General features: G+C 37.4%; 1 protein-coding gene across 1 annotated transcript; it reads left to right on the top strand.

Moving 5' to 3' along the window:
- The first annotated feature begins 2,149 nt into the window (after positions 1-2,149).
- LOC134672159 (uncharacterized) lies at positions 2,150-23,620 on the top strand. The gene is made up of 2 exons (XM_063530402.1): positions 2,150-2,663; positions 21,957-23,620. Exons 1-2 carry the CDS (start codon positions 2,150-2,152, stop codon positions 23,618-23,620), a joined length of 2,178 nt encoding a protein of 725 aa, XP_063386472.1.
- The last annotated feature ends 214 nt before the right edge of the window (positions 23,621-23,834 follow it).

Here is a 23,834-nt window from a genome sequence, read left to right as displayed (position 1 = left end):
AACAAATTTTTAAAAGAGTATGTAGACCTTAAAAATAAATATTTTATCTATTTCGAATCACCAGAATTTAGAAAAACTTTCAGTAATGTCGTAACGCAACTTTATAAAAAAGGCACACAAAATTTAATCGAATGCACAGAAAGAATCGTAACATTAACAGATGAACATGACATAAAACAAATAGTCATAAAATATCACGAGGGCAAAACATGCCATAGGGGCATTAATGAAACGCTAGCAAAACTTAAAAGAGATTATTGGTGGAGTAATATGAAAGAGACCATTGCAGCTATAATTAATGCGTGTGAACAATGTCGTAAGATGAAATATGAAAGGAAACCCATGAAACCGTATATCCAATTAACACAGAGTCAGGAATCACCATTTCAGGAAATATTTATAGATCTTTTATTTATCGAAAGTAGATATTATTTAACAGCTGTAGACGCGTTTAGCAAGTTAGGCCAGGCAATAAGTATACCCAATCGAAGTACGCCGGAAGTAGTAAGAGCTTTGATTAAATATTTCAGTATGTACGGCGTTCCCAAAAAGATTAGCTGCGATTCGGGTACAGAATTTAACAATGAACTTATGAAAGAACTATTAAAATTATATAAAATAGAATTGCACATAGGAACTCCGAACAATCCTAATTCAATGGCCGTAGTAGAACGATTTCATTCTACAATAATCGAAATTTACCGTTTAGCGAAGTATGATAGAAGTGACCAAGATGCAGCATCAGTCATGACGTATGCCATAATGGCTTATAATAATTCAATACACAGTGCCACGACATTTACCCCTTTCGAATTAGTTTTTGGGCACACAGAATCAGGAAATACATTCGATACGGATAGAGAGCGAAATTTAATGCAGAAATTACTTATAGATCACAGGAGAAGGTTAAAGGTATTGTACGAATACGTGAGTGAGAAATTAGTTAATGATAAAATTAAAGTCAGGGACAAGAAAGGCGGTGAAGTACCACCAGAAATTAAAGAGGGTGATACCATTTACATGAAAGATACTAGAATCCGTAAGGCTAAAGAAAAACCTAGGTACGAAAAAGCCACAGTTATAGGTAAACCGGACAAAAACATAATTCCCGTACAAGTTAGAAAAAGAAATACTCGTGTAGCACTCAAAAATGTCAAACGACCTCCACAGGTGGCGAGTGATATTACTGATGGTCCTGGTACATCAGGGATGCAGTCTCAACATCCAAAACCTCGAGCGGAATCCGGGGATAGCTCCAGTCAGGATGGGCACAGCTCTGATGAGGACTAGCTCCTGGAGCATTATTAAGACTATAGATTTAGAGTCAATAAGTTCACTATTAGAAATAAATTTAGATCAGTATAACAAGTTAAAACATATAATTGATAGTAATATAGATACAAGAAGAGAACTAATGGGTTTAGAAGTACAAATAAATTCATTTACTGAACTATCCCGAGATAGACTTTTACAGATCTTACCAACTGCAAGAACTAAAAGAGGTATTCTCAACCCATTAGGATCCATAGTTAAGGTAATAACAGGTAATTTAGATAATAATGATGCTATTAGATTTGATGCGATAATAGAAAAGATGAAACATAAGGAAATATCAGTAGAGAATAAGGTAACATTACTCCAAAAGGCACTTGATAAATTAACAAACGTTTCGAGCGACATTAATTTTAACGTTAAACACTTGGGTTATAAAACCAAACAACTAGAGACAGTCCAAAAAGACGAGACAAAACTTTTCAATTTAATTTCCTTAATGAATAGCATGTATCAGATTCTAAATAACTTTCGCACTATTTACAATATTATACAAGAGATAGAAACAGCTATTGCTTTTAGTAAATTGTCAACCTTGCATCAATCCATAATAAACTCAACTGAATTCATTAAAGTCCTTTATGAAGTAGAAAAACATGCAACCTTAGTTTATCCCGTGTCAAAGGAAAATCTAGTTAAGATAGAACGTAGTATAGACCTTAAGTCATTTATTAGTCATAGTCGCTTAACTTTTATACTAGATATCCCATTAATTGAGAAAAACACATATATTTACTACAAAATTATACCTGTTCCAATTTACAACCCCGAAACCAAAAAGACACTTACCATTATTCCCAAATACCCCTACCTTATGATGAATAGATTGAAATTCCGACCCGTGGCAAGATACTGCGAGGAAATCGAAGAGGACAAACACATCTGCACGGACAACGATGTAGTACAACATCCAGCAGCAACATGCATAGAACAACTGATGTTACTTAAAGATAACATATCGAAATGCAACCAGCAAACCATCAAAACAGAAGACACAGTTATACAGAAGATTACATCTGACCATTGGCTTCTTTACACCAGAAAAAGAACAGTGATAACCGAAACATGCGGAGACGAGGTTTCGAAACACAACTTGGAGGGAACCTACATATTGACCCCAGCTAAATACTGTGAGACGCAGATAGAAGACATCATCATGAAAGCAGTAACTAACACTACAATTACCAACTACATTTTACCCCCTGTTGTACTGCCGGAACTGCAAGCAGAGATCCAGAAGAACGAGAACGAGGTAGATCTGCGAGGCGTGGACTTCAGCGACGTAAAAGACATTCTCAACAGCGTAAAATATAACAGTGAAAGTGATTACAGTGAGAGTTATATCATTAGTAATAGAGTCAGTGTCTGGACCATCGTTTTATATACCATTTTACTTGTAATAGTAACTATATACTTAACGTATAAACTACATTCTGTATTTTTCAGACGAAATTCTCTGAAGCCGACTTTGCCACCTTCAGATAATTTCTCTCTTAAGGAGGGAGGAGTTAAGGGTGCCAGCACCCCTAATATATCTTTTGTCAGCGAAAGCTAATTAGAAGATTCAGCATTGCGTAACTGGAACATGCGTCAATGCTGAATTGCATTATTTAATTATAAATACTAGCTCTTAAGTCATTTTAAGTCAGAATAATCTTGATTGTAAGCTAAGTGGTTACTCTGTCAGTTTAAATAAATATATTTTTTTAAACTAAAGTCCTTGTCATTATCTTAATTCGCGCAATATTCGTGCATTATCCCAAACGGAGCGAAACGTCCCTTTTCAACCCAAAACAATTTATACTTAAGTATACGGGGCCTAATATACCAGTACCTAATATTGAACTAATTTTGGGCGCAAGACCGTTGAGCGTTTCATTATTGAAAATATCTACAGCGAGGAACACCGGGGACCGGCCATAATCGTTGAATTGTATTACCATTACTACTGTCCGCGGCCGCCAGCTGCTTCCAACAACTTTATCTCATTATTTGGAGTCCTTCCCGGAATTGGTACTGTGCTGCACGACGCGACGTGTGTTGCGTATTAATTAAAATGTTTTATAATATATTAAGTATGTTTCATAATATTATAATATCTTTGGATAAAAGGCTTGTACCAAACATTTTAAAGACAACATAATGGTATTAACAAACAAGATATATACAGTGGTATTACTAAAAGAAATTAATAACTAGCTTAAATCTAAAATAGGCCCTTGAGTCATTGTACCAAGGATGCTGGCGGCATTTCCTCGCTGTATCGCAATGCTGATACGTTGTGCGAGGTAGCCGCCAGCTCTTCAGTCACCAGTAACTGGTGACCAGTTACGTCAACCAGACGCTTCGCGATTTCTGCGAACAACTTGAGCGCGCTGGGAGGGTCATGGTACCTAGAGTTTTCTACATATATCTTTTATATATTACCTACATTAAATTTATATTCCAAACATCGTTTCGTCAGCAGTCATTAAATTAATTGTATAGTACCTACGGGTGACAGGGCCATGTTTTGGACATCAAAATCAACAATGGCCGAGGCCACACAATAGTTTTGACTTTCGAAGTGATTACCTATTTTAAAAATATTCATTACTTATTACAAATTTTATATATCCTGTTTTTTGCACATTTAGTTTGTTAGGGTTCCGTACCTCAAAAGGAAAAAAAACGGAACCCTTATAGGATCACTCGTGCATCTTGTCTGTCTGTCCGTATGTCACAGCCTATTTTCTCGGAAACTACTGGACCAATTAAGTTGAAATTTGGTACACATGTGTAAATTGGTGACCCAAAGATGGACATGTTTTTTTATAATATTAAAATACATAGGTTCGAAGTTATATAAGAAAATAGCCAATAAATGATAATTTTCCCCCCCACCCTTTATCACCGAAAATAATGAGTCTAAAATTTTGAAAAAAAATACACAATATCTGACGTTATCTATGAAAAGGGACCTTATTGTCGACGGCGCTTACGCCATTATTAACGATGCTCCGATATAAATACAATGTAGCGGCTTACGAAACCCTAAAGCAAAAAACTTGTAAATGTTTCAAATTATGTAGATTATCGACTAAATAAAAATAACTATAAGTAGTATACACCTAAACTATCTACTAAAATATTAACTTCTTTAGAGGAGAATTTGTAAAAAATGCAGAAATTAGTTTCCTTGATAGTATATTTCATAGTTGGTCTCAAATTAATTTATGTTAAAAATACAATTACTGTATATATATTTCTTATATTTATGTTTATTTATATCTTATATTTTACGATTTCGAAATAATTTTCAAAACGTAAATTGCCCTTCTGCTAAAGTGAAATAAGAAATCCTAGAGTGCTCACTCCATCAGAAGTTTCCAGAAAGTATAGTAAAACGTATTAAGGTAAGGTGGGGTAATACAAACACTGGGCCAAGCGTAGCACTTGTAGGGAATCCTTATACTGTTACTCTGGATCTATATCTGAATCCCTAAAGTTTTTTCTCCTATCTTTGCATTCCCTAATATTGTTTGTCATAATGATCAGTTGTCCTAACACTTGTATACCCTAATTTTGGTTTCCCTATTATCGACTGGCCGATTTTTTTTTGTCCTAATATGTTTTTCCCTAATGGCACTTTCCATATTGAGTATTTATCCTAATATTATGTAGCATAATTATTTTTTTTCCTAATTATTGTTAGGCCTAAAAATTATATATCCTAACCATCATGTTACCTAATTTTACTTAGCCTATCGTTTCTTGACCATTACTCGTATGTCCTAATTTAAATTTCCCTCCTAACCTAACCAATGGCAGCACTTCATTTTTTCGAGGGTCACAGTTCTAACCTAACCTAACCCACTTTTGTGGCAGCAGTTCGTTTTTTCGAGGATCACAGTTCTAACCTAACCTAACCCACTTTTGTGGCAGCAGTTCGTTTTTGCGAGGGTCGCGGTTCTAACCTAACCTAACCCACTTTTGTGGCAACAGTTCGTTACCATTCATTATGGAAAGTAATTGTTATGATAATTGATCAATAGGAAAAGTAACTGTTATGATAATAGATCATTAATAGGGCAATAGCCATTAGGTCAAAACAGTTAGAGCATGTTATTTTATGCCAAACATTGTTAGGGATTTCGAAAATATGGTAAAAAACTTTAGGGATCTTGATAGTTATGGTATAAATGCTTAGGACAAATGATTCTTCGGCTAACCATTACATTATGGAAAATAATCGTTATGACAATTGATTGTTAGGGCATGTGCCCATTAGGACGAACCAGTTAGAGCAAGTGACTTTAGGACAAACGTTGTTAGGGATTCAGAATGACACCCGTTACTCTTACCCCTAGTAAAATAAACTATGTTTGTCTTACCCCAACTGACCTAATTAATAAGTTTTAACATATTCCTTTAATTAGTACATTGTTTACGATATACTTTGACCCTCCTGTTTACTGCCTTAGCGGTTAAGTTTTTCGAGATGATGGGTCCGATTCGGATTTTGAAATAGACATCTGTTAGATATCTTTTAGACATCACCAAGATAAGATAACGATATGTTTAAGATCTAACCTGTCAAAGTTGACATTTGCGCGATGCTGGAGATACTCTTGAACGATTTCCACAGGATATGACTTAGAGATCCAATTCACATCTAACAGATATCTTACTCTATCTAACGTAAAAGTGACATTGGTTGCCTGATTTGCGCTGCAAAAGAGAACTAATTGATATCAATGATATCTAAACTATAACGTATCTAGAATGGAAGAAGTACGTGTCGTCTCTTGTGGATTATCTTGAAGTTCGAATACGGCAGGATGTCTTAAAACTTATACCCACTTACACGTCATAATATACCTACATATTTTCTGTGTCAAATTTATACTTTCTTGCTTCCATACTTTTGTCTCTGCGTTCATAAATCAGGATAAATTGTTTAGGTATAGCTCAATACCTTATCTTAAAACCCGTTTTATGTTAAAAAGTCGATTTTATTAATTTAACCAAGCCTTCATTAATGCCATTTTAAGATTGTGTTTTCCGTAGTTAAACCTCGTTTTCAACATTCCTTTTTTGTTAAAAACTAGTCTTCATAAATTATTTATACACCATAATATAATTTTTAGGCATGTACCAATACCTAACATAATAACAATACCTATATAATAATATACGCAAAAGTTGTATCAGGAAAAAACAAAATAAAAGTCTAACAATAGGCGACGGTATGTATAACAGTTTTTGTTGACAAATATTAGCACCTATCTTACGATTTTAGCGATTTCTTTTTCTACAACAGAGTAGGAGGTATTACTGAAAAGTTTTAGAAATACTTACACTAAGCGGACTTTGAGATTTTTACCCGAATAATATTTTTTCTTATAAAGTTTAGCAATGATAAATTGGAATTATGTATACCCGTTGTATATACCAGTATAGGTAAAAAATCCACCAGTGTGCGTTACTGTGTGGCACAGGCATATTCAGTACAAAAATGCTTGTGCCGCACAGTGTCGCTCACTGGTGGAAATTCCAGTACAGTTGCTCAAAAGTGGTAAAAACTTTACGTGGCTATTTAGCGTTGGCAAAGTATATTATTGTGAACTGGTGCTTTTTACTTTGAAATTTTTACATCCATACGCCAAAGAGTATGTAACATATATTTGCCATTTGGCATTAAGTCCGCCATTTGTACATTTTTGTATATACTTTGTGCAATAAAGTTTAAATAAATAAATATATTATAAGCTTACATATTTTTTATTACGTACAAAATACATTTTTGATGATATAAAATTAATAATTATTCGTTATTATATACTTAAATTATATATTTTTGTATAAAATAGTTATTGTAATTAATTAACAACGTATTTGTCATCGCTAAAGATAAAACATAGTGCTGAATAGACAATAGATCATTCAAGTTCAAGGGAAAATTCAAAACTGTATGTGTAATGTATGTTGACCACCTAACAGGCCAATACGAACATGCACCTGAAATCGTAATCGTATATGTATATGAATTACGTAGCTGTCAATCGATCACGCGTCTCGCTTGTACTAATACATGTACCTACAGTCACAACACGGGATTGTTATGCCATGTAGGGTTCTTGCTAAATTGGAAATTCTATAGCGTAAGTATGGAGCAACCAATTTAGCTAGGACCCTAAATGGCACAACAATCGCGGAGAGTGATGGTACATGTAATGAATGACAGCAAACTGAAATGATTCCAATATTTTCAATCCTGTTATTCCATTGTAGTTCACAATTCGATTTGAATCTGTCTTTTTAAAGGGACATCGGGTCTTAGGATTTAACCAATATATTTTGTTCATTTTTTTGCAAATGTATTTAAAAACGTTGTTTATTGTAAATATACTGTTGTATGCAAAAAGAGATTTAGCTCAGTATAATATAACAAGTATATATATACAGAGTTATAACAGTATAGTATAGTATAGTACAGATTGTTCAGAGTTAGAAGCGCTGGTGGCCTAGCGGTAAGAGCGTGCGACTTGCAATCTGGAGGTCGCGGGTTCAAACCCCGGCTCGTACCAATGAGTTTTTCGGAACTTATGTACGAAATATCATTTGATATTTACCAGTCGCTTTTCGGTGAAGGAAAACATCGTGAGGAAACCGGACTAATCCCAATAAGGCCTAGTTTACCCTCTGGGTTGGAAAGTCAGATGGCAGTCGCTTTCGTAAAACTAGTGCCTACGTCAAATCATGGGATTAGTTGTCAAGCGGACCCCAGGCTCTCATGAGCCGTGGCAGAATGCCGGGATAACGCGAGGAAGAAGAAGATATATACAGAGTTATCCACCCTTTGCGTGTCCACTATAGTGCACACAGCTTGAAATTCAGCCTGCGCCATTGTGGGCCAGAATTAATGCATTTAATATCAACACAACGCATTATGATATGCAATATGCCTTCGTGACAGGCCGTACAGATTGTTCATTCGACAATGCCAAGTAATTTATGCTCCTAACCAGGAGCAGGCCACGGCAACGTTATTACATTGTTACATGAAAATCTGTAGTGTGAAATTACACGAGGTTAAACGCGCTGTGGAAACGGGGAGGCGGTGTTGCCAGGCGAAACTCTTTATTCGCAATATACCGTTCATACGAATTCCGCTTGTATCGGAATGCTTGGTAAATATGTGTTTTTTATCAAAGTTTTTTTAGCCTTGTTCCGCAAAACTCTGCCAAAAAATCATGTTATCACACGAGATATACATATAGCAATAACATATAACCGCGTACATCATCATCATCATAGGCCTTTTCGTCTATATCAGACGATTTATGGTGTAACACCGTTTTTGGTGGCTAAATAGACCGATGCGAGATCGACATGGTCTACCACAGGTCTGACAAGAGAAGTTTGCGGAAACCGGTACTGAGACACCTTGTCGTCGTCTTTGCCTCTTGTCAGCAAGTGCGGCGAACCAGGTCTCATCACAAAACTTGCGACCCTCCACAACACGTTTGCGCCATTCCGTCCGCTGCTCTGCGAGCTTCTCCCAGTCTTGGTGGTCTATATGGAAGGCAATCATGTCCCTCTTTGCGCAATCTTTAAAGCGAAGCAATGGCCTCCCAACGTTACGTTTTGCATTCGCAACCGCACCAAGAAGAACACGACGAGGTAGTCGAGAGGGTTCTATCCTGTGCACATGCCCTAGCCAACGCAAACGTCTCTGCTTGAGAAACGCTGTTAGGCTAGGCAGCTGTGCAATTTCTAGAACCCTTTCGTTTGTCACCCTGTCCTGCCATGATATTCCTAGGATCTTACGAAGGCAACGCATGTAGAAAGAGTTAAAACGACGTTCTATTTTTGCATACGTCGTCCAGGTTTCAGCTCCGTACAAGAGTATGCTTAATATAGAAGCCTGAAAGACCAACATTTTGGTCTTTGTTGTGAGATGCTTGTTTTGCCATACTCGAGTACTAAGCTTCCCGAACGTGGTCGCCGCTTTGCCGATACGTATGTCGATCTCCGCATCAAGCGAGAGGTTGTTCGTTACGGTCGACCCTAGGTAGCAAAATCTGTCAACTACCTCTAACAGCGTGCCATTCAGTGAAATAGCTGGTGCCACAGAAGTACCTTGTGCTAGCACAACGGTCTTCCTCGTGTTAACGGACATGGCAAACAGGGAACCAATCAATAATCCCGTTCGTTACCTTTAAATGTAACGCTGAGAGCCCAATTTTTTTTAATTAAAACGTAACAGTTTTTTTAAACCACGTCAATGGCAAACAGGCGTAAGGCCGACCTCATGGAAAGCTATCACTGTGCGTTTGCTGACAACTTTGACTATTATGAAACATGAAAACACGTTTGCAATATAAAAATACTGTTAACTAGATAGTATGTCATTGTTCTTATACAATAATTTGTTTTTTTAATTATTAACATATCCGTTAAATAACACATGTTTAGTATTTATTTGAGTAAGGTGTACTGGTAACACTGCTCTGGGGAGAGACAGGCTCGCTGCTTGAAAGTTTAATGTAACGCCCCGGTCGGGCAGTTACCTAGAAAATCCCCACCGAACCTTGATTTCGGTTTTATGCCGCTTCTAAACTCGGGTGTTCATTTATTTGAATTAGTTATAATGTTTAAAGGCCGCCGGGAAACTGACCGAGTTACAGTTTCGATCTGTTATAAAATTATCCATGTGTGAAGGACTTGCCTTGTCATACGCCTACTGCTCTGGGTACTATTTTATTTATTACCTTAAATTGCTTATGATATATTCTGTCAATAAGTGGTTATTATTTACATGAGAGGCATAGACATTTCACTGCGTACCTACACATATGCGTATCTCCTTTATTTACCTAATACCCATCACATCATCATCATCATCTCAGCCATAAGTCGTCCACTGCTGAACATAGGCCTCCCCCTTAATGGGGAGGTGAATGCCATGATCGCCACGCTTAGCAGGCGGGTTGGCGATCGCAGTCGAGTACACCAAATTTGAGGGACGCTGCTGCCCCTCCACCGGTGGTCTTGGACGTAGTTTAAGAACGTACCCGGGTCCTCCCATATACCCATCACGTTATAACGAAAACCTGCGGCGGTAGCACGGTCGCATTTTTACAAGCTTTTATTTACTTTCACCTGACCGTTGTCTGTTTGTCGGTCTGTAATCAAATCTGGCAAGTTAAATTTGATCCACTTCCCGGTTTCCGATTGAACTGAAATTTTGCATGCATGTGTAAATCGGATGACAATGCAATATTATGGTACCATGGAGCTGATCTGATGATGGAGACGAGATGACTAGATGGAGAGAGGTGGCCGTAGGAACTCTGTGATGAAACAACGCAACCTAATTGCTTTGTGTTTGGGGTTTTTAGAATTGTCTCGATGAGCATTAGTTGCCTGTGGAAAGAAAAGTACAGTAAGCGATAAAAGCTTGTACCAAAAATGAAATTTTTGCCAAAAACTTATTATCGCTTGTCGCTGTCGCTTTCGAACAAGTACGTAAGTGCGAAAGTGACGGACATAGTGACAAGCGATAAAAAGTAAACCATGCTGTGCCCACTGAGGTACAAAATTCAACTTTCTATCTTTTGTTGTTTCGTCTCGGCGTTGATGAGGCAGCCAGTCAGGGCATACTTGTACGCACTATTATTTACTGCAGTGACATACTCGTATCAATTGACAAGTGCCTATTCGTTTCCGATAATAGCCCTTCTTTAATATAGCTTTCTTGTAGCGTCAAGTGGGGTAACTGGGAACAGGAGGGGTAACATTATACAAAGAAAATATTTCCAAATTATAATGAACGTGGCTGAGAGAAGTGTACTTTTAACAAAGAGTTCTAGGGTAAAATTTTCAAGTATCTAGATTAGTTCATGGTCGAAATAAAATGTCTATATCTATCCCAAATGTACTCATTTACCCCCCTTGACGGTACAAATACATTATAATGGTTCCTCATTGACTAGGAACCCTAAAACAATTAACAGAAGTGAAGACGTCTGACTTTCGTTTTTACTGCTTTATCTCGATGAAGACTAAATTAATGTGCTTACCAGACGACAAACTCAATTAAGATCCTATAACAAGATCCTATTAATCCGATATCGATAACACGAACGAGAAATAATGTTACGTTCACAACGAACATCGGGACACAATATCGCTTTAACTAGTCTGTCGTGAAGAGGGTATTATTTGTAAATACGAATATCCATGTTGTGTTCCCGCTTTTATTAAGAACTCGGTTGTAATCAACCTGTGTAGGGCCGCGTACACATATTGCTCCAGCTACGGTCTGGCGGAATGTAATCAACATTTTGATTGCTTCAGTAGGTACGCAGTTAGTACCTAAACCACAGATTATATAATAGTTCTTACGAACAGATACTTATCTCTCAAACAAAACGCAAATACCTACCGTTTTGATACCTACACAAAAATACAGCGCGCGCACCGGCACAACGCTAGGGTTGCTGACGCTTAGAAATGATAAATAAATACCTACTTAAACAGCGGAGTAAAATAAAAGGAAAGCTAAATCTTAAATTATAGCTAATATTCCGATTATGCTTTAGTGTTTGCGAAATAGTCATTTTAAAAGGTCATATGTCCCTGCAGTAACCGCAGTGTTTACGCCGTTTTATAAACCGCGCAATAATCCCAGCAAGAATTAGTTTTAAAACTTCGTGTAATTTAAAACCAGATAGAGATTAATGTTACACAATAAAGAAAAATAATAGAAACCCCATTAATACAGGTAATTAATTATAAGTTAACCAGAGCAAAAATGAGTAGGCACTTTCCGGTGTAAAGTTAACTTACTGTCGTTAAAATAAACATTTACCAAAATAAATTAAAAATTTGCTACCTATTTCAAATAGATAGATATCTAAAACTATACATTTGTCGTACATAATAAACATTACATAGTAGGTAGGTACCTACGTAGCTTGTAACTATCGTAAAAATTGACAGTGCGGCGCGCGGAGACGTGCGTACGTGAGCGCGTGTGGCAACCAACTGGCTTGCTTTTCTACCGTGAACGGGAGCAGATTCGTAGGTATTAATCCGAGCTCGCGCGGAGAGTTCCATAGGCCTGCCTAAACCTATATAATCAAGAGCGATGAAAACATGGTTTAGAAAATTTCCATAAGTAGGTACCTACTTACAATCTATTTACTGTTTACTTTCCAAAACTATTTTCTCATCCATACAAGCACCATGAAGTAGGTAGATAGATCAGTTGGTGTAATACGATATAATTTGCGATTATAATGTTGTCAAATGAATGTAAGGAACAGAGAAACTAGGTAGTTATTTGCATTGCTTACCACTCAGTAGTTACCTAAGCTTGCGTGTCCAAATATGTGTATACGTCTTAATAACCAAAGCAACTGCGATAAACAGGCCAGAATCACAAGACTGTATATTACATTTGGTGAAAAATGTGTGTTGGGAAAGTGTTGGGCGTTAGCGCGGCGTGGCGTCGACGTCGCGCCTGGGGAATACGTTTAATATAGGATTATCGTAGACGATCTTGATTGCGACACTAATTGTGCGCCGCCGCCGAGCTGCGCGCGCACTTTTGCAGGTTAATTTACTCGGCCCTCTGGGTGACTGTCCCAGCAATAAATTTGATATCCACCGGCAGATAAATTAAGTTATCCGATATTATTATATCTCTCCGCTGAATTCGATATTTGACCCTTTTCCGTTTCATGTAAAGGCGTCATAAATGAATGGTGTAGATATTTTAATTCAAAGTTATGACACAAATAGCATTAAAATGTATAATATGATACTATTGTCAGTATTAATATACACGACACTGACACTGTATAAGAAAGTTAACATATATATATATATATATATATATATATATATATATATATATATATATATATATATATATATATATAGCATTACTTATATGATCACTTGTACGTCTGTCTATCTGACTGTCTATCTGTCCGACCATTCCCCCCCCCCCTAATCTCCGAAACTATCGGGTCTAAAATTTTTAAATAAATAGGTACGCAAAATAGTTTTTTACTTAAAGATGACAGTTAACCTATTAGAAATATGCAGTCAAGCGTGAGTAGGACTTAATTACTTAGTTTTTGATCCATTCACGTTCCACATAAATAATACATTGTTAAAAATTAGGTACTGTACGGAACCCTTGGAACGCAAGTCCGACTCGCACTTGACCGGTTTTTCTATTTTCCCTCTAAAGTTGTAAACATAATTGAGTTTTAGGATAAGTATATAGAGCTAGCAGTAAGTGTGAACCTCTATGGTCAATATTACCAGCCAAAATTAAACCGGACCATTCGCCGGTCCAACCGTTTACCCACTTATAAACCAAATAGGATACGTAGTTGTGTCAGCATGCAGCCATATTACGATCCTATATCAGTACCTCGGGTCGGCTGTGTGGATGCCTAATTGGTTTTAACCATGGAATTGGATTCCTGCTCTTAATAATATCGGCCAGGGTTGCGAAGATAAGTAGAAGTATTTATGTTTTGTGCTATGCAGTGTATCGTTTACATAATATAACAAAGTCTAGCAAATAAAGATGACAGAAAAATCCCACAAAACGTAAGTTATATGACATGTTTTACATTTTAGTTATATGCGCACGAAAACTGCCATCCTACTATTTATAATTTTTAAATGCAGGTAGAAATCATAGCAATATTGTACAAATATTATTGCCTATTATAAAAAAAAGTATTTCATTATAGTAGCTATTTAGTCGTTAAAAATCTTTGATTTCTTTTGTACTCGTAATTAAAACAGCTGCTAGAGATCTATCTAGAACTATGGTGCATGCTAATAGAACTCCAATAAAAACGTGATCTGCTAGACTTTGATATGCCAACTTCACAGACATCTGCTAGAGTCTGTGCGAAAAGAGAAGAGTCGTGAAATATATGGGATCTAATACATTCTACGACTCTTCTCTTTCTGCACAGACTCTACACACGCTTCCGGTAAAATGTCTGAATTTCTAAAACTGCAGTTCTTTGCCTCACTAAATGGGTTGCGGGTGGGTGAGACAAACTAGTAACTGTGTAAACTCTTCACGAGCAAACTTGGAGGGTATTCGTCTAAAACTTTGGCCGGCACCTGAACAATGTGACTTAAAGCCTGGCGCGCACTGCCGTTTGGTTCGTAAATCACTTCGTGCCATGAATTGTTACCTACCAGATGAATTCGGACTTCAGATTATTTGAGCAAACACAAAGTTATAGTGTTAAAATGAGGCCATAAACTTACCCAGATAAATCTAGTTTGTTGTTTTACAAAATAGTTAGGTAAACATGTAAATTTATTAAGCCATATTGACATTGGGGCAGTAAATAAGGTCATTTATGATTAGTATTTTACCTCGTTTTGTCTACTCGACACTAATTTTAAGTATCTTATTTATATTATCGTAAGTATCCACGTACTTGAAGAAATACGAATTCGATTTGAGATTTGAAGTTTTATAGACATATATTTTGTCTTTTCGGATTTTGAAGTTACTTATAATTCAAAATGTCAAAATTACCCTGTGTTTACGATGATAAAACCATCTAAGTAAGAGATCAAATATAAGGGTCAAACGCACTAAAAAATTCATCGACTAGGGGCTGGGCTACTTACTCATTTAGATTTCAATTTATTGATGAAGCGATCGTTGTTCCAATAAGGCTTACGAGTATGTCCCGCTGAGTCCATTTTTTTAATCTTTCAATATTACTTTGAATGCTTATTTGCCAACTATTTACGTCGACTTACCTGAAAGTTCGATAACATGAAGCTCGGAGTAATTAACAACGGAGACGCCATGTCTAAAATTTTCAATACAAAATAGTCTGCCGTTTTTTGCGGGGGAGGGGCACATCAAATGTATAGGTACGTCATGTCAGATAAACGTCAGTCCATACATATGGTTGACATGTGGTTGACCATTGGCCGCCTATTTTCGACAGAGGGGAACGCCTGTTAATGGCGGCTCCATTGTTAATTACTCCGAGACATGAAGGCATAATAGTAATGAAAATCTTGCTTTTGTGTTATCTATTAGTATTCGCATTGAACCTATTTTACAATGTAACTAGGGACCTGCCCTGGCTTCGCACATGCGGGTTACCCAAAACCTTAACAAATTATAGGTACACGTAATCCTTCCTCAAGAACCACCCTATCGATAGGTGAAAACCGCATGAAAATCCGTTCATTAGTTTTTGAGATTATAGCAAACATACATAGGTACATACATACAGATAGACAGACGTGGCGGCAGACTTTGTTTTATAAGGTGTAGTGATTTTAATCGGATGTGCTCGGCAAGCCTTTTTCTGGCCTATGTGTAGAGGCAAAAGACACTTGCACTGCCAAGTGTGTACTTAACTTTAATGTACCCCATACATCTAACAAGTTTATGCGCCTATGTAAGGTTATCTTAATGAGTTTAACACCAACAGTGATGCATTCAATAAGTAAGTTCAAATTACCTGGTTGACGTTAATCGCTTGTTACGTAAATGTTTAACGTTAAGTTTTCCCTTTAACAAAACAAAACTGATATTTACTGTTTTAGCACAGGAAACAATGCGATAAAATGTATTACTTAATTTAGATAGATCTATTTATTTACAATGACACTTCCTCAAGAATCCATACCCACTCCATACTCCACTTCGTGCGATTCCATAACTTAAAATCTTCTGAAATGAAACTTCAACAATGACATGAAACACGTTTACCTACCTTTTTTGAGTGAGAATAAAAATAAGGCTTTTGCAATTTGGAGTAAGTTGAAAAAGTTCTACTTATACCGCAATCCTAACATCCTTTAAACATGATTGTAATGCCTTATTCAATTTAAAACAGTCTTAATCTATTATTAGGTGTAATCTACGATTAAATATTTAAAATAATAATTACCTACAATATACTAGGTACCACATCTCATATCAACTAGGATAGATGGAGCATATAACGACCCGATTCGAACAATACTTAAGTATAAGATATCACAGCGATACGACACTGATCTGTCGGTGCCAAAAGTATCATTTTTTCAACCTAAAACCTATCGCTGTGACACCTTACAAGCATATATTGTTCGAAACGGGCCGTAAGGGAACTCGCGGTCAACACACTCCGGCAGGTAGGTACCGGCAGGTAGGTGAGGTAGGTAGTACATATTTCAGTACGGGAGTGCATCCGCTTATTTCATTCGCACACAGGTTTACGTAGTGCACTCATGTAAATTAATTGAGCTCTAGGATTGAAGTTGGGTTGTCGTAGTATAAAATAATGAAGGTTGCAATTCACTAGTGCTTTGTCATAAAATTGTATTTAATGTGTAGTAAACTCGCACTCTTCGTATGAACAAAACTATTAATTGTCCGTTTCAAAAATGTTTATAACATGAGCGGAAGTCTTATATATTAAATTATTTATTACAGGTTACAATATGTCTTAAAATAGATTTACCTAGTATGCAGGTGGGTGTACTCTTACGCATTGATATAAGTAACGCGCGCGTGTAATGTATGTGAATTTATTATTATAGAGTACGTCTAAGCTAACTTAATACCAACTTGAATAAAACAAAGTGATTGAGTATCATTGTAAACGTCAAATATACTTCACATCTCTATAATGCAAAAATAGTTAGTAAATGTTATTCTTATTACATATTAGTAATATGTAATAATATTACGCTTTACGCATAGACGCCCCTGCGTGAAATGTTTTGTTAAGATGTCAACTTTTTCACTCTCGCTAATTTCAATTGAGCGAAGAGCGAGTCTGTGCGGAAAGAGAAGAGTCGTGAAATGTATGGGGTCCCTTACATTCCACGGCTCTTTTCTTTCCGTACAGCCTCTACCTACAGTAAACTTCAAATTTTCAAGCCTTCATAACTGTTTCCGTCAAAACTGAATCCCTTCAAATAGTAACTATTAAATTATATTTAAACAATCATAACGCAATCCACGCAAATAAACAAAGTTATATAGGTATTTGAGGCCTGTATTTTTTATCCCAACTAAACAGAAATCGGTTTGCAAATAACGAATCATCATAACATATAGATAACGAGCACTGGCAACTTCTCCACCAAGTTTCACACAATCCGAATTCAAATGTGAGGTTTTCAAACAACGATGATGAATGAGTCTCTGAACATGTTGATATTTGCAAAGTTAGCACATCCTGCCATAGTTAAAGTGTATATATACTTATTATAATGAATTTATTATAAGCTCTGCTGCCGGGTAACTTCATTTGCATAACAAACAACCTTCCACGGTGTGTGTCGCCATCTTAAATTCAGACAGATAATATTCAACACTCACAGTAGGACAAGCTGAAAAATAATTACATTAATGACTATCGAAAGCGTTTGATACCTTAAATAATGTATGAAATAATTTAACTGCTGTATTTCGACAACACTTCTGTAGGTATTTCTTTTTCAACAATGTCGATGCCACTTTTCAAGAATGAAAACATAAGTATATTAATAAACTTATGTTTAGCTGTTTGTAAGGCAGAAGTTAAATGAAATTTTCAGGACATTTTGAAATGTACGTCCATTCTAAGCTATATATTATAAATGTACCTACTGATGTATAAATTTGACCGAGAGTGGATCTAAAGACAAAAGCATAATTTCCATAGCAATGAAAACCCAAATGGAACCCTGGAATTAAATAAATGTATAAAGACGAAGATTATTGTAAAAGCAATTTCTATAATTTTTTTGTACACCGCCGGTCTCCAAGGCCCTGTGTCTCCGTTAATTCAGGTAGATAAGTTGAGAGCTCGCAATTTCTTGCCAACACCAGCTTGCTAGTTTCCTCAGATTGTTAATAAAACTTATACCCGCCGAGGATAAAAACAGCTCTTGGATGAAATGCATAGCGTCAAGTTGCACTAACTTTAAAACTGTTATCAGTTGATAAAAATAATCATAAGCTTGTACATGCCTTCTGAGAATTTATTCTTAAAAAAACCCTTTCTGCTTTTTCGATCTAGGTCAATTAACCAAACAGGAAAGTCTGCAACGATTTTGATAGCGTACGCAGTGCAAATTTTTATACTTCATAATTTCGTAGAAGTTTGATGTTTAAAATAACACTTGCTCTGCGTGTGCTATCAAAATCGTTGCAGACAATCTTGGTCTCACTATATTTGCTTACAAATTTATTTGTTTATTTATACCCCAAACTGGAGCAAAAATAACTCTTTATTTAGATTCAGAAAAAAAATACTTTTTCCCAAGTACGTGCGCCCGGCGTTATTGGTTGAAAGGTCAGTCTGTTTATTTTCTTCTTTAGCCTTAGGTACAGACGCGGCTTATCGCCAGCGGGCAGGCGGGTTCATATATGAGCCACCTCTCGCCTCTTTTGGGACATAAATCATGGGAAACACACATTTCCTTTCCACAGAAATGCTCAAGGCAGGATCTATTTTGGGTGATCGTTACCGATGTTTGTATTTACATCACACCTCTTATTATAATTGTACTTATAAGGATAAATTTGGACATAAATAAAATACCTTAATAACAGTTTTTTTTTCTAAACATTTAAGGAAACTGCTAATATAACTCCTGATTTTAAAGAAATTAGAGGGCGCGACAATGCCCTAATTGGCTTAAAGCTTTCGTTTAAAATGAGCGATAAAGATATTTCGGAGACGCCACCCCATATCCGCGAGTTCCGCCAGACTGCAGCGAGCGATGTCCCAATGCCGGTTTTAACATGGGGTTAGTGATTAGACCATAGAGAGTTAATACATACACACATATAAAATAGCGTAACTGTTCTGTACGTAATCAGGCATTAAAACATTCGTGTCATCCTTAGAAGAAACTCACAATATTCGTTTTTTAAACCCACAGTCGTATTTTAATAAGCAGCAGTCACATGAACTACTATATAAGTACTATTAGAAGTATTAGAACAAATGAAATTTCATCAGAAAATATTTTAAATTGTTTTTATTTTAAGTAGAAACAAGTGACTAAGGCCTCTAGTGCCGCAGACTGGAATTGAACCAGCGCGAGCGTCCTCTGCTATCGCGGCAGGTGGCGGTGTGTGTTTTTTTTTCAGTTTACCATTTCAGTGTTTGTGGTTTGTTACAAACTGAAATTAATGTAATGTCATATACATATACAAAGAATATTAAAATATGTTCATGAGTTAATTTAATTTGTTTCTAATAGTTTGTGGTTCGTGGTAAGCCCTCAGCGCCAGCACCAAAATGGTCTTCACACCGCGATAGAGCTAGCTTACATTTTTTTAATTCCCAAAAGAACATTCTGATTAAATCGGATTACTCAGATTGTTTAAGGATATCTACGATCCTCATTAATATGTTTCTGTGGGGGATAGACCTATCACTTGTTGGCAAAGATTTGCAACGCAGTTAAACCAATATTAGAAATTTATTCAGACTTTATTTGAGTACTGTTATTGATCGACTGACTAATCTCAAAGTAAACAAACATTTCATGGAACCGTTGATATCCAAATACAAAATTTGAAACTGCCAGTACTGTAGAACCTTAAAGTAGGCGCAACTGCAAATATCACATTAGTATAATATTTCAATAGTTTCTATGGTATACATATTTTGCACTGTTCTTGTAACTTGAGCTCAAGCTGAAAAATTCTTAAAAGATTTACAATAGTCTTCGATATCCTCGGTGTCTGGTAAATGGTGGGAGTACTCTCTTACAAATTGAAAATCAATGAACCGCGGAATTCAATTTCATATTGAAAGTCATCTCTCACGTCGCTTTGCAAGACGGCGGCCTCGCTTCTCGATTCTCGCCTTTGACTCAGCTTCACACACACACATCCCAGTGCACAATAGACCGTTATTAGGAGTACGTATTCAAAGTGGTGAAGAGGCGCATAATACTTAACCTCATCTAATTATATATTCTTAAACAGTTATTCTAAAATAATGGCATCTGGTAAATCGTTTGTAAAGTGCTGAAACTTACTTTAAAATTTTGAGGGCTCCCGAAAACTTTATTAAGAAAAGGATGTAAGGTTTTGCTTACTTGGTTCGGTGGCAGCCGCGACCGTGGCCCCAAATTACGAGTTGAAGAGTTTCTCTGGGGCAATTAAATCTAATTGCCATTTCACGACAAAGTTATATTAAACCGTGTTCAATATTTTACTTTTATGTAAAAGCACACTTCAAATTTAAAATTATTTTTCAGCACACCATCTCTGTTGGTTGTTCAAAAACCGGACAAGTGCGAGTCGGACTCGCCTACCGAGGGTTCCGTACTTTTTAGTATTTGTTGTTACAGCGGCAACAGAAATACATCATCTGTGAAAATTTCTACTGTCTAATAGCTATCACGGTTCGTGAGATATAGCCTGGTGACAGACGGACGGACGGACGGACAGCAGAGTCCTAGTAATAGGGTCCCGTTTTACTCTTTGGATACGGATCCCTAAAAACTGATAAGACAGTTGCATTTCAACCAAAATAATTTGAAGCAAAATGACTTGTTTCCTGATGTTGGCTGCTAAGTTGGCTGCTAGATTGAATTTTAAATAACTAGCGACCCACGAGCGACGAACGAGTGAGCTTTGCACGGGTTAACAAATTATACATCTAAACCTTCCGCAAGAATCGCTTTCTGGATAGGTGAAAACCGCATGAAAATCCGTTCATTAGTTTACGAGTTTATCGCGAACTTACAAACAAACACACAGACGCGGCGGGGGACTTTGTTTTATAAGGTGTAATAGTGATTATAGTGATGATTTTGAATGATAAATATTCGTGTGGCTTAACTCCAAACTCCGGTAAATCCATTCGACCCTCTCAGCAAATATCTACCACCTTTTCATAATACCAAAATCGCATAATCTGACAAATGGATTTACCCGAGTTTGAAGTTTAGAAAGCGACTCATTCAATCCCGTTACTTATGGAAGGTAGAGGTTACTTCAACACTCCATGCCGTTCTACTATTTTTTGACACATATTAAAACCTACTTAACTACCACCTAACTTTTGACAATATCCCTTTGCCATAATTAAAAAAAAAAACTTTTGACAAAACCAAACAATGATGTGTGTACTACTTTGACAAATTAAATATTGTTGTTTTAGTCAGTAGGTATATATTAGAAACGAAATGTACTACAATTAGGTCAACAATTGGTAATAAATGGAAAGCTATTTCACATCCATTAAAAGCATCAAGAACGTTATTTTGTATGGCGATACGTTTTTCCATTAGTCGGAAGAGTAGCTATTAGGAGGTACCAAGAGCAGCGATAAGCTTACAATAATAAGTCATTCCGACCGTAGACCGTATAATTAAATGTAATACTTCGTCTGCTTTGTATGTTTACAGTGACTTCTCACGCAATGGATTGAATAGAAGCACAGGGTTTTGGCTTCCTTACAACCCAAGAAATAAATTTTTCAACGTCTAACAAGGTATGGAATTTTTTTTCCAATAGATTGAACAAAAATGTATGTAGGTAGAGTTAGACCAAGAAAAGTCTGCAGCGATTTTGATAGCCCACGCAGTGCAAGTGTTATTTATACGTCATGGGATAGATGGTGTTCTCACCGAGATCCTAAAACTCGAGTGCACATTGCCACTGCTTCATAACTTCCTAGGGAAATGCTGGGAAAAGGAGGTTTTGCCGCAGGATATGCGCGACGCAAATATCGTGACCTTATACAAAGGGAAAGGTGACCGCGGCGACTGTAACTGCTACCGGGGTATCTCCCTACTAAGCATCGTCGGCAAACTTTTTGCAAGAGTAGTCCTTACTAAATTGCAAAAACTTGCCGAACGCGTGTATCCTGAGGCGCAGTGTGGCTTCCGTTCCCAGCGTTCAACTACGGACATGATTTTTACTCTCCGGCAACTTCAAGAGAAGTGCCGCGAACAGAACACTCCTCTGATGATCGCGTTCGTCGACCTAAACAAGGCCTTCGACACGGTCAGCAGAGAGGGACTGTATGTGGCTCTAGAGAAAATAGGATGTCCCCCAAAGCTGTTGAGTCTTGTTAAATCCTTTCACGATGGCATGAAAGGTTCCGTTGTCTTTAATGGTCAACAGTCCGACTCGTTTGTGATGCAAAGAGGGGTTCGGCAGGGCTGTGTTTTAGCACCAACGTTATTCGGCATATTCTTTTCTCTGTTGCTAAAGGTTGCCTTTGGTAACACGCAGCAGGGAATTCACCTACATACAAGAGCCGACGGAAATCTGTTTAATGTCAAGCTTCTGAAGTCTCGACGCAATCGCGAGGATTTATTTCTTGACAGTATGCTCTTTGCCGACGACGCAGCTTTCGTAGCCGAAACTCCCCAAGAGCTCCAAGTTCTGCTGGACAAATTTGCTTACGCTTGTACCCTATTCTCTATGTCGATAAACACGAAGAAGACTGTAATTCTAGCGCAAGGTTACTCTTTCCAGCCCTCCATCTCGCTGGAAAGTGTACCCTTAGAGGTAGTCGATAAGTTCTGCTACTTAGGGTCGACCGTGTCGAGCAACCTCTCTCTCGATGCGGAGGTCAATGTTCGCATCGGCAAGGCGGCCACGACGTTCGGCAGGCTACGTACAAGAGTATGGAATAACAAACACCTTACGACAAAGACCAAGATGACTGTATACCAAACTTGTGTCTTGAGCATACTCTTGTACGGGGCCGAAACCTGGACGTCGTACGCTAATCAGGAACGAAGACTTAACACCTTCCACATGCGCTGTCTTCGGAGTATACTAAACATAACATGGAAAGATAGGGTCACTAACGAAAGGGTGTTGGAGATTGCTCAGCTTCCTAGCATCACCGCGCTACTCAAACAGAGACGCTTGCAGTGGCTAGGGCATGTGCAACGCATGGACAGTGCTCGTTTACCCAGACAGACTATGCTGAGCCAAATTGCAGTAGGCAAGCGCAACGTCGGACGCCCATTACTCCGCTTTAAGGACTGCGCAAAGCGCGACATGGTTGCGTTTAACATCAACTGCGACTCATGGGAAGACCTAGCTCTAAACCGCGTGGAGTGGAGAAACAGCCTTCTAAGAGGTCGCGAAACCCATGATAGGTCCTGGTTTCAAGACTTGGCCCGAAAACGGGCAATAAAACACATGCGCGATGAGGGTCGCCTCGATGCGGATCCTCAATGCACTTTTATTTGTCACAAATGTGGGCGACTGTGCCGTTCAAGGATCGGGTTATATAGCCACGAGCGACGCTGTCGCTAGTTAATAAGTCATAGATGCTGCTTAAATCATCTGTAAAGATGCACAAGGCCTAGTGTGTGACTGCGTGGGTTATCAAAATCACTGCAGACTTTTCTTGGTCTAACTCTACTTATTTTCAAAAATCTATGAGTTTCTACAACAAAAAATCTAGGTACTGGTATTATGACTACACATCACTGTATGATTTTAAATTTAAACCTCCAAGTTGGTTACT

Source organism: Cydia fagiglandana, chromosome 1, assembly GCF_963556715.1.
Source record: "Cydia fagiglandana chromosome 1, ilCydFagi1.1, whole genome shotgun sequence".
Lineage (NCBI taxonomy): Eukaryota > Metazoa > Arthropoda > Insecta > Lepidoptera > Tortricidae > Cydia > Cydia fagiglandana.
This window is presented reverse-complemented; position numbering and strand designations above follow the sequence as displayed.